Raw genomic sequence first — 16,207 nt, 5'->3', positions numbered from 1 at the left:
GAACAGAACCCTGGAGTTCTGCCTCACAGCTCCTGCTATAACCATTAGCCCCTGCTTTCTTCCTCCAAGACTCTCCTCCTCAGTGGAGAGCCTCAACCTGCCACTGATGGTGCTGCCAAGTAGTGCAGATTGTTGGGAACATCATGCAGGTCAGAGGTACGATCTTGGTTATGGTATTGATTGAGCTGTATGCTGTGTGTTGGGTGGGGAGCTGCCTGCTGTAGAGCCAGGACATGCTCAGCTGTGCACTCACCAGCTTGATGTGCTGCACTTTGGAGGCCAAATGCTCCACTCCAGTTTTGGCATTGAGCAGAACCTTGTTCACCTTGGACAGCTCTTCCCGGGTTGCATCACGCCTCTTCTCTTCTTTTTGCAGATGCGCGCGTAACTCCTTCATAAGGTTCTGGGCCCTGGGGGTGGGAGAGGGGGTTCACAGAAGAGAATCCTTGAGCCCCCCAGCTCCTAACCCTCATGTGGGTCAGGGAGCAAGGACTGGCACACTCTGCATGGCGGATCGCCAACGTGTGCTCTTGCCTGTAAGCCAAGTGACACAAGTGGAGGAGCCAACTTACCCCACCTTCCGGGCCTCTCCCGAGTACTTGGTGTGCTCAAGTTCACGTTGCAATACATCCCTCTCCTCTTTTAGTCGCACCAGGGACTCTTCATTCTCATTCTTCATTTCCTCCAGGTGCTTGAAGGTTTCTTCTTGAGCCGCGAAGCAGGCCATAACATCCTGTCAAGATTTCACAGGGATGAATGGAAGTATCAGAGCTGTATGAATCTGGCCCCTGCCTGCTCGGCATGCATGCTACTCTTTCCATGCAAATAAGAGGCAGCCGTGGAACGATAGGATCCACCACAGCTCTGAGGCAAGCCTGCAGAGCTTATTGGTCATGTCTGGCCCTTTTGCCTCCTACAGTACAGTCATACTTCGGGTTGAATACACTCCGAGTTGAGCGCATTCGAGTTGCGCTCCGCGGCAACCCGGAAGTAACGGAGTGCGTTCCTTCTGGGTTTCACTGCTTGCGCATGCGCAGACGCTCAAAATGACGTCATGTGCATGCGCAGAAGTGGCGAAAAGCTATGCGCATGTTCGCAGATGTGCCGTCGCTAGTTACGTTTGCTTCTAGATGCGAATGGGGCTCCAGAACGGATCCCGTTTGTATCTAGAGGTACCACTGTACAGTGGTACCTCCGGTTATGAACTTAATCCGTTCTGGGGGTCCGTTTGTAACTGGAAGCTGTTCTTATCCTGAGGAGCGCTTTTGTGAATGGGGCCCCCGCTGCATGCACACGCTTCTGGCACGTGATTTCTGCTTGCATCCCGGGGCAAAGTTTGCTTCCGGGAGCAGCTACTTCCAGGTTAGCAGAATTCGTAACCCAAAGAGGTTCGCAACCAGAGGTATTACTGCACACATCAAAAGGAGCCTCAATAGGGAAACCACTGTGGCCAGCAAAGTCTCCTATCTCTGCTAGAGCCAACTGCTGGTATCCAAGCTCCCAAAAAGATGAATTCTTACAGTTCAAGCAGACCAAGTTAAGAGGAGAGCAACCAGCAGCACAGGGGCATGAGACAAGACAATGCAAACCTGCCAGCACAGCATCAAAGTGTGGCAATCTCAGAATGGGGTATCTCTTTGGCTTAGAAGCTAACAGAAGCACAGAGAAGTCTGGACCACAGAGAAGTCTTGCAAAAGACAGTTGTCCTGATTCTAGAACCAACCTGAAACTTTCCTGTCTAGTTTGGGTGCCTTGTGATCCTCACTAGATCAAATGGATCTGCAATGGGTCCAAAAAGCAGCTTGAGAGTAAATTAAAATGGTCTGTGTCATTCATGGGACAGTGATGCTTACAGGCAATGCTGCTTACAGGACAAGACACAGCTCTGAAATTTCAGGCATGGAGGAAGTGGGTCAAAAACTTCCAACTGGAGAGGACAACAGGAGGGGCATCCAATGATTTTCATCAACATACCGGGCTTTATAGGTTCAGTTAATCCAGCCCTGCCACAAGCACATCCTCTCCAATCCCTCAGCTTTACTGGAAAAGATCCAGATTTCATGTCCTTGGCCTTTTGCCCTCCGGGAACCTGCAGCACAAGTGCCTCTAAACTACGTCAGTGGGTGGCTGTCTGCAGGTCTGACTCCTGCCAAAAAGCAACAATTGATTGTGCATAGATAGCTTGGCTGGAAGCCTGAGCCTCCTACGGGCACAGCAGCATTCCTGCTGGGTTCACAGTGCAGATGACCTGAATGGGGATGGACATCCGGTTTTCCTAGAAATGCTTTAAAAAAAAACAAAAAAACCAGGGCGTCTTTGGGATATTTAAGTAGATGCCAAAATCATGAGAAAAATCAGCTAAGGGCAAGAAGTAAATTTATGAATGGAATTTGCCCAGAATGGCATAAGAACACAGCCTGCAACAGAAAAGGATAACTAAGTTTTGATTGGCTGGCAGCAGCTGGTACATGGAGAGCAGAGAACGCTTTGCCGTCACACATGAATAACTAGTGCCCCGAGCAACAATTGGACTTGTGGCGTCAACTGCATATCAGCAGGGAACAGTCATGGGATGTGCTGGAGCTACTGCAAAACGGGGGTGAGGAAAGATGCAGATCAATTCTGAGTTTTATTATTTGGTCCTCTGCCTGAGAGAAGGGAGAGTAGCCAGGAAGCTGTTCTCCCACTCTGAGAAGGGTGGCTAAATTCACTTCTGTTTGCAGTTCGTCTGGGGGCAACAAAATTAACAGCATCCCCCCCCTTCCCTTAGGAACTCCTTTTGGAAAGAAAATTAAGCAGGAATTGCACAGTGGCGTATCCTGCACTTGCTTTGTTTCCGTTTCAATGGACAAGCTGGAGGTTGAATTTGGGCTACTTTGCAAATTATACAGTGATAAAACAGACTCCTCCCCCTCCAGCAAGCTGCCTATTTCTCCTTCTGAATCTTGGGGTGCAAACCCTGACAGTGTCAGAACTCTGGCTGGGCTTCCTGAATACGTTGCCAGTGAATGTGAGGCAGGTCAGATACATTTAGAGCAACCTGATCCACACCAAAACAACTAATGTTGTTCACTAGATTAATCTCAGACTGGGGAGCTAGAAATAACAAGCGTCTTAAGTCTGGAAAGGGGCTGGGAGGGGGGGTTTAACAGTGATGCTAATGTTGCCCTCTCTCAGCTAAGGAAAGAGTCTGGGAGGAGGCAGCGGGCAAAGTTCTTACATTTGCATTTGTGACGCCAGTGGCTACTCGGATCTTGTCAAAGGCCTCTGCTGCAGTGAACATGGCTTGTTTGCTTTTCAGGATAGTTGATTTCTTGACCTGGGGCTCCTTGAGTACGTCGTCACTTCCAAATGGGATACGATCCTTCTGAGACTGCTGAAACAAATGGAGTGCATGTGGACAAGGTACAGTACACATAGCCCAACAAAAAAATCTGTTATACTAAGGCCTTGCCAGTTGATTGTTGATTTGCTTTTAATTCCTCTCCTGCCTCATTTTATTGTATGCTGAACTGACTAGATTTCTTTCCATCCCCCCCCATTTTGAATGATTTTCCCTTCTTCTATTTTTAGCCTTTGTTTGTTTATACTTTTCAAGTTTATACATTTCACTAATTTTATACATTTCACTAGTTTCACAATCATTTTGACATTTCAAAACTTGACTTCCTTCCCCCTCTTTCTGCAGTTCCTTAAATTTGTTCTTAATATCTTCTGCATATCCAAATTAACTTAATTTGCTCATTTACTCATCTTCTTTAAATATATACTCTTATAAAACTGAAGGTTATTACAATAATCCTGCCAGTGTTTTCATCTGCTTAATAATTTTCCCTTCTTTACTGCCTCTCGCCTTTACAACTGTGTCAAGGCCCTGGACAGCTGGTGGCGACCAGAACACCTTTGATCACCTTCCCTGGAGTATAGATGAGATCACCCAGCCAATGAGATGTTAAATAAAAACGGGCACGAGAACTCCCTTGGAACGCAGTTCAGGTGGCAATATGTGAAAGGGCCTCTGGGTAATCAAGGCACAGATCTTCAAGATGATCTCGTCCTGCTCTTTCCCCTGGCAGAATCTTCTAAGTCACTGATCACATCCACATTAGCCCACCCTCAGATTAGTCAGGACACCCTGATTAAAGCCTTTCGTGGGAGGGAATAAACAAAGCAGCCCCACTTCAAAAAGGAGGATATAATTGCTCACCTGCTACATAAACTAATTATTTCTTAACTGGGTGCAGAGATCAATCGGGTGCTCAGAAAAATCATCCACTGAGCCTCTTTGCAAGAAACTTTTTATTTATTTAACAAAATTTTACACGTAGTTGGAAGAGGAAACAGCAGAGGTGGGGAGGGATTCATGGTGCAACAGTTGGCCTCTAAAATGTTTTTAAATGCCCTTAGTGGCCTGAGCCTCAGTTGGGTAATGAAACAATCCTAATCAGTATAGTAATTTCCATACCCAGGGCTTGAGTTCAGTTGACAAACCTTGTGGCCAGTGCTTAAGGACCAAAAATACACTTGACAAGCCATAACAGAAAGAGATGGGGCCTTGCCCAGATCCCTGGCTGACAATAGATTGGGGGCAATGTTAGATTTTTAAAATTTTGCTATAGAATCCCACTGGCAGTTCACAGATAGTGTTATGACTTCTGTAATTTCACACAGATGCAGCAAAACCACAGAATTTGCTAGTGGGGGCAGAATTATAATAATAAGACCTAACTCCTCTTTTCTCGTTACAGAAGGTTTAAAGCACACTCAGGCCTGTTCAGAGTCAGAGAGTGGCTGCTTGCCCATTTCAGACATTTGTGATCTTTATCTAGTCCACTTCTGAGATTTAAGATCTTGCTGTTAGCACCAGGAAAAGCAGAAGCTATCTAACAGGCAAAATATCCTTTTGGCTTATAGTCAGTCTGGAGACAGGGGACAGACTTGGGGAGTGTCAGTCACTTAATGGAGAGAAGAAAACCCTACAGTACCCGCCTCTCTGTACGCTCATTCTGCGCTCTCTTTTCCTCGGTCAGCTTCTTCAGATCCTTCAGCTTCTTATCACGAGCTTTCCGTTCTCGGTAGATGATTTCTTCTTGGTTCAGGAGCTGTGCCTGCATTTTGGAGGGAAGAGAAGGTAAGCTACTGTCCTGTCCTTGTAATCTCTAAATAGGATGCACTGTGAACATCTCTGCACCTCTTAGGCCTGTTTTTGGACTGCCCAATACACCCATTAAAGTGGTGAGACTCCAGTCTCGGGGATGTTGTGATGTTCCCTGAGGACCACTTCCTGGTGCTCTCTCCTAACCTACTCAACACTAGATCACAATTAGAGTTGCGTGGTTAATACAGGGGCACCCGACTCTTATTTTATTTGTTTTAAATAAGAGTTCTAGGCTAATATGTTTGCTTTAAAAGCTTAAAAAGTCTCTGGAACAAACCCCAAGTTCTTTGAAAGTATGACTCTTAAGAACAGAGTAAAATATGTGAAATGAATAATATGTGTGCAAATAAAATTAATTATAACTGCAGCCCCTAGTGAGAATCTCCTTACAGTGGGAGGTCTTGTATTATTTAATTATTATACAAGTTCAACATGTATATACAGTCATACCTTGGTACTTGAACGCCTTGTGACTCAAACGTTTTGGTTCCCGAATGCTGCAAAACCTGGAAGTAAGTGTTCCGGTTTGCAAACTTTTTATGGAAGCCAGACATCTGACGAGGCTTCTGATTGAGTGCAGGAAGTTCCTGCAGCCAATCAGAAGCCGCGCCGTGGTTTTTGAACGGCTTTGGGAGTCAAACGGACTACTGAAACGGGTTCCGTTCAAGAACCAAGGTACGACTGTATTGCTCCTCACCACACAGTAGCCACAAACCATGACTGCTCCTTCCTCCTGTATCCAACACTGTGCTGACTCCCTACCCTGGCTGTATCACGAGCATGTTGGGCTTCCGTGTTCACGCTTTCCAGGTCCTTAAGCTCGTTGCGTAGGCGTAAGATCTCAGCTTCCATAGCATCCAGCTTGTTCTGGAAGTGCAGGCTCTGCTCCTAGAAAAGGGATGAAGCATTCCAGGGTGGCTGTGGAGCAAATAGCCATGATGCCTCATTCATCTTTGCAGACCACAAATCCCTAATCATCTAACTCCCTCAGTGGCTCCTAACCCACTTAACTCACTGCATCTAGGACCTGGGAGATCAGGATTCAAATCCTCACTCAGCCACAAAGCTTACTTTGTGACCTTGGGTGAGTACAGTCTCTCTGTTTAAACCTACTTACCTGCCCTGTGGGTGAACAGGAGGCAAATGTGCAGGTGGATGGATTGCATGTGAGGCTCTGGTCCAACCATACCTGCCATTTAGCCCCCAGAACATTACTCATGAAGAAACTTGGCTCTTGGGCTGGAAAAGGTTCCCCATCCCTATCTTAGAATGTGTCTGTGTCTCACCTGCATATGCGATTTTAACTTCTGGTACATGCCGGTGATGCGTTGGGCCTCATCAGTCTTAAATCTGGCCTTTTCCAGTCGGTTCTCCAGCGTTCGTAGAGTCTGGATATAAAGAACAGCAAACTGAGCTAGCAGCCAGTAGGATGAAGTCTCTCCAAAAACCCATCTAGTTCAAAGATGTTCTTTTCCCAAGTTACAGCTGCAGGGATGCAAGCAACTTTCAGGTTCTATAGTCTAATCTTTCCATTACCACGTTCTTCAGATTGCATATGGCTGGACTGACAACCATCCCAAGTGCTTTACGAGTCAGTGGAAATTTTTACAATGACCTCATTGAGTTGTAGGGAATCTTCAAGGTGAGCAAACATGGTGATTGCTCCATGGTGACAGAACAAGGAAAAAACGGACCTGGCACATTGCCAGCTTGGAAGGGAAAACAAAATGCTGGTATAGCTCAGCCAGCAAGTGGAGAATAGTCCCCGGCGCAAGACCTCAGGATCTGGCAGGATGGGTGGTGGGTGAGAAAAGTCACCTGTCTGGCATGTGTAGTCTTCTCCTCCAACGACATTCATGCACAGACAGGATTGAGAGAACAAGAACGTGGTTGAATACAACCACTGTCTTCCTACTTCCTTTACTCAAACAAGTTTTATTTAAGTAATCAGAATACATTAGAAACCCCCGCTTTCTGAGGCAAGTTCCAAGAATCTCTTCTGTTTGTTTTATAAGTGGTAGATATTGCAAATTTGGGTGATACCTTTATTCAGATTCCCGTGATCTGCTAGTTGCAACTGCTTGTTTTTCTTTCTTTTTTTTAAATCATATTTATTGAAATTTCCAAAACTCAAAAAAGAGAAAACAAAAGAAAAAGAAAATACATTTAAAGCCTTACTTTCATTAACATCTTTCCAGGACTCCCCCATCCCTCTCTCTGTTGTATTCCCCTTCCATTAATTTAGTTCCACAAGTTCTTACCCCAAATTTAAAACTTATTATGTTTAACCCAATATTCAATTTAGTTCATCCTATATAACCACTTTCCCTTTGAATTCCACCATCCCTCATCATTAAAAAAAAAAAATTTCCCCCAAGGTCCACCCCAATTCCCTTCCACGAATTCCCTTTTTTAATAAACACATCAAAACAAATAAAAAAAATAAAAAAAATTCAGAATATAGTTTTACACCCTTTGGATTCCAAATCTCCCCCCACCCTTCCCCGGTTTCGATTCCCCATGTCCATCGGTCTATCTGCTATCAGCCTGGAGATCTCACGTCCATGGCCGAATCTTTCTCAGCTCCACTTTGCCGGTTTTCTTGGTAATCTTTAGCTTCTGACGCCCAATCTTAGAGAAACCCCTGACAGGCCTTTGGTCTTCCTTGGTCTTTCACAATAATATGGCTCCTCCTTTGTTCTCTTCCAAATCGTCATCAGTCCTTTGTTCTCTTTCCTCACTTTTCTCAGGTTTCTTATCCTGTTCCGCTGCAGAAACATTCTAATTCAAAAACTTGGTTCCTCTACAGGGGTTATTATTTGTTCAGGAACAAGAACTGGCGTCAAGTCCCTTCCATTCTTCAATAGATAATTCTATTGTCTCCTTTAGTGTAGAAACCTCTGTAGACAAAATAATGTTTCGTTTTTGCAGCTTTCCCATGAGATAAAAAGTCCTGTTCGATTCCAAGAGTATTTTTCCACTTACAACCATTCTTGTAATGTCTCAAAACCCCTCTAGGGGGATTATAGTAACTTTGTTTCCTTCCAAATCAAATCCAAAAGTCAAATTGTTATTCCTTGTTTTCAACAATTTATATCCAAATTGTAACAAAACTAACCAACAAAGTCCTCATAGCAAAGTCCTCTTTATATTCTCCAGCTTTGACAGCTACTTTGACAGCTGTCAAAGTCTCTATCTCTCTTCACCAGGCTCTCTCACGGATCGCCCCGGTTCCCGGGGGGGGGGGGTTGCACTTTGACTCTCACCATCCACTCTTCTCCTCCAGCACAGTTCTTATAATTTCCCATCGTGGAATTAATAACTTTTATCAATAAACAGAAGCAAGCTCTTTTCTCGACCTTAGTTGCCAAATCCTTGTTTTAAATTGTCTACGATAGGGGGGAGACGGACTTCCTTTTTGCACCTCCCCCGCTCGTGCCGAATCCGAAATTTTTTTTTCTCTTTTAGGTCCGATTTCCAAATTACTCACGGGTTGTTGTTTTTAGTCCAATTTTTCAATAGAAGAAGTCAGCGCTCTCCGTCGAATGGCATGTGGCTTCGCTCGGCAGGGAAAGCAGAGGACTCATAGCACCGCACCGCCCCCCGTCCCCCGCTCTGCAGCCTTTAAAAAGGCTCCTTCGCGGGTCGGGGGGCGCTAACGGTGCCCGCCGAGTCACCAGGTCCATGGGCATCCACGCCCATGGTTTTTGAGGGTCCACGCGTCGCCGGCGCGGCAGGACCCAACCCCTACCGAGCAGGCTCCCTCCGGTGCTCGGAGGGAGTCCGCCATTCGGCGATGGCGCCAACCCTTAAGTCCCGCAACTGCTTGTTTTTTAGTTGGTTTAGCTACAGTCAGTGTTTTTTTCTGGGGACATGCAGGGGGACGCATACCCTTAAATATTTTGTGAATCTTTGTACTTTTGTCCATTTACTGTATTAATTTCCCCCGATTTGAACTATAATTTGGTGATTTTCTGGAGTCAAAATGAGGGGGGGGGAAGCACTGACTACAGCAGGTGCTAAGCATTAGGTTTTGTATAACTGGATGTGCAAAATGATGCTTGAATCTCTCTTAGAAAAATAATGAGATACTGAGAAACCAGTGTCTCTCAGAAAGATATCAAACACCAATATAAGTATCTAAGATTGTTTAAACAAAGATACTCTAGCATTTGAAAAATTAGAGCACAGCGATGTTGTTCCAAGTTATGTGCTCTTACCATCTAATAAAATAATCCTTTAAATACTTCAATCTGATAACACATTCATGCATTTGCACACGGTTAATTGCATCTGATAGAGGATGTTTGCCTACATTTTCAACAATGCTTATTTTTCGAAACTATCACACAATTTTCCTCTTGTAGATAAAAACATCCAACATATGCGCACATGCAGTTAGCTGCAGGACATGCTAAGCTTTGATTTGAACCTTCATATGAACATATGAAGCTCCCATGCCAACCTAGACAACTGTTTGTACCCCAGTACTGTATGTTCTGAATTGCAAAGGGTCTACAGGCTTGTTATCCTCTTGTGTCAGATAATGCCAGGAATTTAACCTGAGAGCTTATGTGCACAAAGCAAACCACATCACTGAATTATGGGTCCTTCTCTTATGGCTCCAAGCTGTTGCCCATTCACAGCCAAAATGTACTGAGTATATTAATCACAGGGTGGAGAATACATACTTTGTTCATAGGTTTGTGAAGGTGTGTATCAGTGTAGCTCCTGCCTGTGCTGTATATTCAAGTGTATAAATCATTCATATCAGAGGACTAAAAGTGGAACAGCATCCCTATCATATCACTAACAGAAACAGTATAGAGGTCTGGTGGATAAATTAAGGCTTGGGAGCTCAGGCACTGTGCTTTTGTCCTCAGTATCTCAGTGAGCTACTCATCTCCCTTCTCTCTGTCTCGATGTCCTCATCTGAGAATAGGGCACATATGGCAATTTCTCAATTTCGGACAGCTCCATTTACAAGACAGAATTAAGACCTTAGATGTTCCAAGCACTGAAAAGATTATGGTGCCCCCATATGTAATTCAAAATAAAACCAATAGTAAACCATAAAACAAGATTTCAAAACAAAAGAAATCAAGATATTGCACCACATGACAGGATCTGATTTCCTTGCATTATAACTATTGAGTAGGATGCCTCTTGGTTTAGGTGGGAATCAGTAATAGAGAACAGAAACATGAGGGAAGATGTGTAGTGGAGTGTAAGTCTAGCCAACTTCTGATTTCCCCCACGGTGACTATTTCAATTGGTTGGTTTTTTTTTTACCTTAAAAAAAGATTGGTTATTTTGCTTAAAACACACACACACACACACAAAATAAAAGTTAACATAAAAGGTAAAGGGACCCCTGCCCGTACGGGCCAGTCGTGTCCAACTCTAGGGTTGTGCGCTCATCTCACTTAAGAGGCCGGGAGCCAGCGCTGTCCGGAGACACTTCCGGGTCACGTGGCCAGTGTGACGAAGCTGCTCTGGCGAGCTGGTACCAGCGCAGCACATGATAAAAAATAAAATAAAAGCAAAAGAAAACAATAATTCCCCCTGTGGCTTCCCTTCCCCAAAATTCAACATTCTTTATTTTTACAGTCTTTTTACCATTGCATCTTTCATATATTATCCCTGATATTCCTAATATATCAATTCTATTTCAGCTATACATACTTAATCTATGCATATTAACATGTTATCTTTAGACCAATGTTTTTTCATGTAGTCTTCAAAACATTGCCATACGCTCCTTAATTTCTGATTTGTCTGGTGTCTTATGGCAAGCTGTTAACTTTGCCAGTTCTATATATTCACATAGTTTATTCAACCAGTCTTCTTTTGTGGGGGTAGTACCTCCTTTCCAGTTTTTTGCCAAGACTAGTTTGACTGCGGCTGTAGCATATAAGAATAATATTTTCTTATCCTGTGGGGTATCTTTTCCTAAAATGCTCAGCAAATATGCCTCTGGCTTTTTTTCTATTTGGAACATCTTTTTTATCTCTTCATGAATGCATCCCCAGAATCTTTTAATTTTGTTTTGTTTTTTAATATTGAATGTCAAATTCTTCCCCAAAACATTTTCTTCTTGTTGTTGTTTTTTTGTTTTTGTTCCGCTGTTTTGCTAGTGCCCAAAACTTGTGCTTAATCTGCCTACTGGGCAATCTACTGCGTCTATTACAGCTAAGTAGCTAGAATGGGGACAATTAAGGAAAGCAATGCAGTCGTTCTTTGCCTCCCTCTTGCGGTGTGTTCACATAAGCTGCCAGAAAGAAAAGGGGAGTCAAATTACACGTTACATTATATGTTAGCAACTGGTTGTTTTGTCTTTGATAAAGAGCAGCAGCGTTGGGAGGGGTTCATCAGGATTGCAACTGCACACTTGGGAGGAAAGGGATAGAAATTCAGTCCTTTATTCCTGCTCTAGTTCTGATCCAGATCAGTCCTGCTCTCCCACAGCTGCTGCTTGCCCAGGAAGGAAAGCTGCCATTCCTAGATGACATCCAATTTAGGATAACCAGATCTGGAATGCCAGGATGTCCTGCATTATAAATGTCAGCTTTTAATAATAATAATAATAATAATAATAATAAGAAGAAGAAGAAGAAGAAGAAGAAGAAGTTGTTGTTGTTGTTATTTATATTTTCAATGCCCTATTCTAACTTGATCAGACTCCACTTGGGAGATCAGACTCCCAATTGTAGTTGGAACTACAATTTAGGAGGGATATTGACAAGCTGGAACATGTGCAGAGGAGGGCAACCAAGATGATAAAAGGCCTGGAAACCAAGCCTTATGAGGAATGGTTGAAGGAGCTGGGCATATTTAGTCTGGAGGAGACTGAGAGATGATATGATAAAGGTAAAGGTAAAGGGACCCCTGACCATTAGGTCCAGTTGTGGCTGACTCTGGGGTTGCGGCGCTCATCTCGCTTTATTGGCCGAGGGAGCTGGTGTACAGCTTCCGGGTCATGTGGCCAGCATGAATAAGCTGCTTCTGGCGAACCAGAGCAGCGCACGGAAACGCTGTTTACCTTCCCGCCGGAGCGGTACCTATTTATCTGCTTGCACTTTGACGTGCTTTCGAACTGCTAGGAGCAGGGACCGAGCAACGGGAGCTCACCCCATTACGGGGATTCGAACCGCCGACCTTCTGATCAGCAAGTCCTAGGCTCTGTGGTTTAACCCACAGCACCACCTGCGTCCCTATGATGATATGATAGCCAGCTTCAAATATCTAAAGGGCTGTCACAAGGAAGATGGCTTAGATAAGAAGGCCCTTAGGGTCCCTTCCAACTCTACAGTTGTATGATTATGAGAGAATGGCACAAACTCCAAGAACTGCCAGTCACGGGTTCAGCATGCCAAGGACATGCAAACATCACACTGATGCCTCCTTACCAATTAGTAATAATCAGACAGCAAAAGAGACCAAACATGAGAGATCCTGAATTCATCACTGCATCTCTGGGAGAGGAGCTACAGGAGTAGATATGACACATCAACCTTACAGCTCGGTGATAAGAACTTGCTCTCTGTGTTACCTGAGAGAGCAGCTTTCCTCCAATCTGAGGGAATCAAAGCAGAAAGGAGCCATTTGCAAAATCATTGGTGGTTCTTCTCAAAAGATCTGAGGACTCAGGGAAGCCAGACATTTTAGCTAAACCAGGACTCTGGTAGAAGGAAAGACTCCACTTGGAATACTACAACTAATAATACCTGCAGGAGTCCAAGTTCTGCAGAATGCAATATATATATGAATACCGTATTTTTTGCACCATAACACTCACTTTTTTCCTCCTAAAAAGTAAGGGGAAATGTCTGTGCGTGTTATGGAGGGAATGCCTACGGGTGGCATGCCTACGGATTTTCCTCCTCTAAAAACTACGTGCGTGTTATGGTCGGGTGCGTGTTATAGAGCGAAAAATACGGTATATAGAATGCATATATAAAAGAATGCATATAAATAGAATGCATATATAAAAGGTGAGATGAAATATAAAAGGTGAGGTGCCCATGACAAGAGTCCTTTGCAAGCATTCAAAGAGAGAGGGGGGGAGGGGGAGGGGGAGAGAGAGAGAGAGAGAGAGAGAGAGGAGAGAGAGAGAAGTGGCAACAGCACTACAGCAATGATTTGTTTTTGTTCTTATTTTTATTATGCATTATGTATTGCAGGCTTCCTCAGCCTCGGCCTTCCAGATGTTTTTGGCCTACAACTCACATGCTCCCTAGCTAGCAGGACCAGTGATCAGGGATGCTGGGAATTGTAGTCTCAAAACATCTGGAGGGCCAAGGTTGAGGGAGCCTGATGTATTATGTCTTTTATATTGTAATTTTATGTTGTGAACCACCTTGAGATCTACAGATAAAGGATGGTATACAAATTTAACAACAACAACATTCTAGCCTAGTGAGAGGGAAACAATGGTGGAGCTTTTCAGCCTCCTCCTTCCAAAGGCTTCAGATTTGACTCACCTTAGCTGCCTCTATATTCCGTTCTTCCATTTCTTGCATTTCAGTGATCTCTTTTGTTTTAACACCATACTGAAGCTGGAGCTCTTCCAGCCTGCGTTTCCGCATCTCCACCTGATGCTTCAGGTTGTTTAACTGATTGATTTTCTCACATAGCCGGTGATTGATGATCTGAATAGCACCCTTTGGAACAGAGGGAAGAGGAGAAGAATTAAAGAAGCCTCAACGATTGTGCGGACAGTCATCCAGGTGAGGGTGAATTAGACTGGAGACAAAGAATTGGTTTTAATAAAGCTGAAACTCGTCTGAACTGAGGAAGGCTTTAAGATAAGGGAAAATTTGTAAATATATTTGAATTGGATATGCAGCTATAAAAAAGATATGAAATAAATAACCGCAGAAAGGAAGGGAGGGAATTTGAAGGGAAGGTAAGTTAGATTTGTAAAGATTTTGTTTTTCTTGTCAAAATATTTGTATAAGCTGAAAATGAAAAATAAAGTTAAAAAAAACTGAATTGAGGAAAGCTTTTCATGTTGTGCAAATGTTTTTTTGTCCTATTATTTCCTCTGAGCAAACAGATACTGCAGGTTTTTGAAATAATGTGCAAACCTGAGAAACTTGTTGCCCAATAGACACACTGTTTTTCCTTTGTGTTGCAGGGTTTTCAGTTTTTGGCATTTTCGTTCTGTGCAATGATATTGTCGGATTCTTAAGCCTCAGTCAGAGGGAAACTGGCCACTCTCCAGGCACCCAGCTTAAGATCCTTGTTGACTTCCCTGTTTGCGTCTCCCGGCAGGATACAGGCAAGGTCACTATCGGCGATCCCACTCAGCGTGAGAGGGACACACCACTCCTCCCTCCTCTCTGCCTCCCCAGGGAGGGGAAAGAGACAGACAGGAATCTATTTACATGTCTTTATTTCTGTCATCGCAGCAGTACAGAGAAACGTGTCTGCACAGTTCAAACTCCAACAGTAGAGAGACAAACTCCTCCCCTGTACTTCCAGTACAGGTCAGATGACACTCTGAGCTAACATCCGGTGCTCAGTACAGTGAATAGACTGCCCCTTTGTTCCCATGGTACAGTCCCAAACATCAACATCCTGTTTTGCATTCCAGACACCTGCAGCTCGCTCTCGCATTGCTGCTTTTCCGTAACAGATATAACGGGACAGGGATCACTTACCTCTCCGGTTTTATTTTTCACAGACCCTTGCTCAGCTGGATGTTCCTGGAATGCAGCCTTGATGACTTTTTCTTCTCCCTGAAAAAACCCCCAAATAACTGTTTTCAGTTTCTGAAAGTCTGACATAAATCCAAGATGCATACAAGATGGAAGCATATTTCTTTGAACAGAGCTTGCCTTTTACAAGTAGGAAGGTAGGGTGTGTTAAGAAAGGCATGTGCGACACCCCCTCTTCCCCACCAAAAGCCAAAGTCCTTTCTCCCATCTTTTTAAAAATGCAGAGGAAACGCTGGGAATGCTTTAAATGCAAACATGCAAGAAATAGCTAAGGCAACATTTTATTGGACCAGCTCTGAAGAAGCACGCAGATCTCCAGGTGACAAACACCTCTAGTAGATAGAATAGGAAGGGAACTGATTATCAGCAGTGTTTCATGAGTCCGAATATTTTTTTTGCAAGTTCAGATAATGGTCTAATCAAAAACCACTCATGCACATAAACTAGCAGAAGAACAAAGGTTGATAATGTCCCAAGTTATATGTCCAGCCCACTCTTTTTATGCAATAAAATTATAAAAACTAAGGGTGCATAAGGGCCTTTCCCATCTTGCTATTGGCGAGCACATTATTAAATCTGGTGTGACAAACTCAGTGTGAGGTCAGGTAGACCCCCATCTTTCTCCAGACTTGGGAGATGGGGAGGGGCTGTTCCTCCAAGGCTTAGCAGAATAATAGTTACATTTGATGAGTTCTAGCATCTGTTTTGGAACAGGACGTACATTTAGTGGGATTTCAATTGGAACCGAACATTTTGTTTTTTCCTTGTGTGTCCAACCAAAGCTTAGTTGGGTGGTGGATCAGAGCTGGCAGATGAATACCAGACCATGGCTTGGGAATGGGCATGTCTGACATCTCCCCAGTGGTTCCGAGGTGATAGTGAAGCAAACTTTGGTGCACATGAACGGATAGCTCAGTTGGTAGAGCATGAGACTCTTAACCTCAGGGTTGTGGGTTCAAGCTCCATGTTGGGCAAAAAGATCCCTGCACAGCAGGGGGTTGGATTAGATGATCCTTGTGTTCCCTTCCAACTCTACGATTCTGTGAAAATATTCCTACTAATTATACGTTTGAAGTTTCCAACCAACACACTTGTTGCTTGCATATCTGCATTAATGTAACCAGCGATGGGGAACCTCATACCTCTCCCAAGGGACTTGCCCCAACCCATGCCTCTTACTAGCCCAACTTTGCACCCTCCTTGAGTGTGTTTGCTTGTTTGGAAGCTAGAGTGCAAGTATGTGTCAAAGCTGCCTACTGTACAAAGGTATCATTCACGTTTGTTGGTCTGCCCACATTTGCCCCTGCCTCTGGAAGGAAATGTGGAT

At 44.0% G+C, this 16,207-nt stretch overlaps 1 protein-coding gene and 1 long non-coding RNA gene across 5 annotated transcripts in view; one reads left to right on the top strand and one right to left on the bottom strand.

Annotated features, from left to right (window-relative positions):
* Positions 1-16,207, bottom strand: part of ODAD3 (outer dynein arm docking complex subunit 3) — a 29,748-nt gene that overhangs the window by 2,999 nt on the left and 10,542 nt on the right. For 2 of the 3 annotated variants that reach the window (XM_082204893.1, XM_082204891.1), the window contains 8 exons: positions 14,824-14,901; positions 13,642-13,821; positions 6,445-6,546; positions 5,921-6,046; positions 4,986-5,108; positions 3,221-3,376; positions 573-733; positions 254-410 (listed from right to left, as the gene is read on the bottom strand). In XM_082204893.1, the coding sequence (XP_082061019.1) occupies positions 254-410; positions 573-733; positions 3,221-3,376; positions 4,986-5,108; positions 5,921-6,046; positions 6,445-6,546; positions 13,642-13,821; positions 14,824-14,901 (1,083 nt within the window). The remainder of the gene's footprint in view (positions 1-253; positions 411-572; positions 734-3,220; positions 3,377-4,985; positions 5,109-5,920; positions 6,047-6,444; positions 6,547-13,641; positions 13,822-14,823; positions 14,902-16,207) is intronic. The other variant, XM_082204892.1, reaches the window with a different exon arrangement.
* Positions 736-16,056, top strand: LOC309522125. Of its 2 annotated transcripts, XR_014214875.1 has the most exons (6): positions 736-869; positions 3,302-3,405; positions 5,031-5,131; positions 6,118-6,242; positions 13,795-13,887; positions 14,942-16,056. It is a non-coding gene; the product is annotated as an uncharacterized lncRNA (long non-coding RNA). The 2 variants fall into 2 exon arrangements; XR_014214876.1 differs by lacking the exons at positions 6,118-6,242; positions 14,942-16,056 and adding an exon at positions 14,298-14,337.

Source organism: Podarcis vaucheri (assembly GCF_965113315.1).
Source record: "Podarcis vaucheri genome assembly, chromosome: 17".
NCBI classification, from domain to species: domain Eukaryota; kingdom Metazoa; phylum Chordata; class Lepidosauria; order Squamata; family Lacertidae; genus Podarcis; species Podarcis vaucheri.
This window is presented reverse-complemented; position numbering and strand designations above follow the sequence as displayed.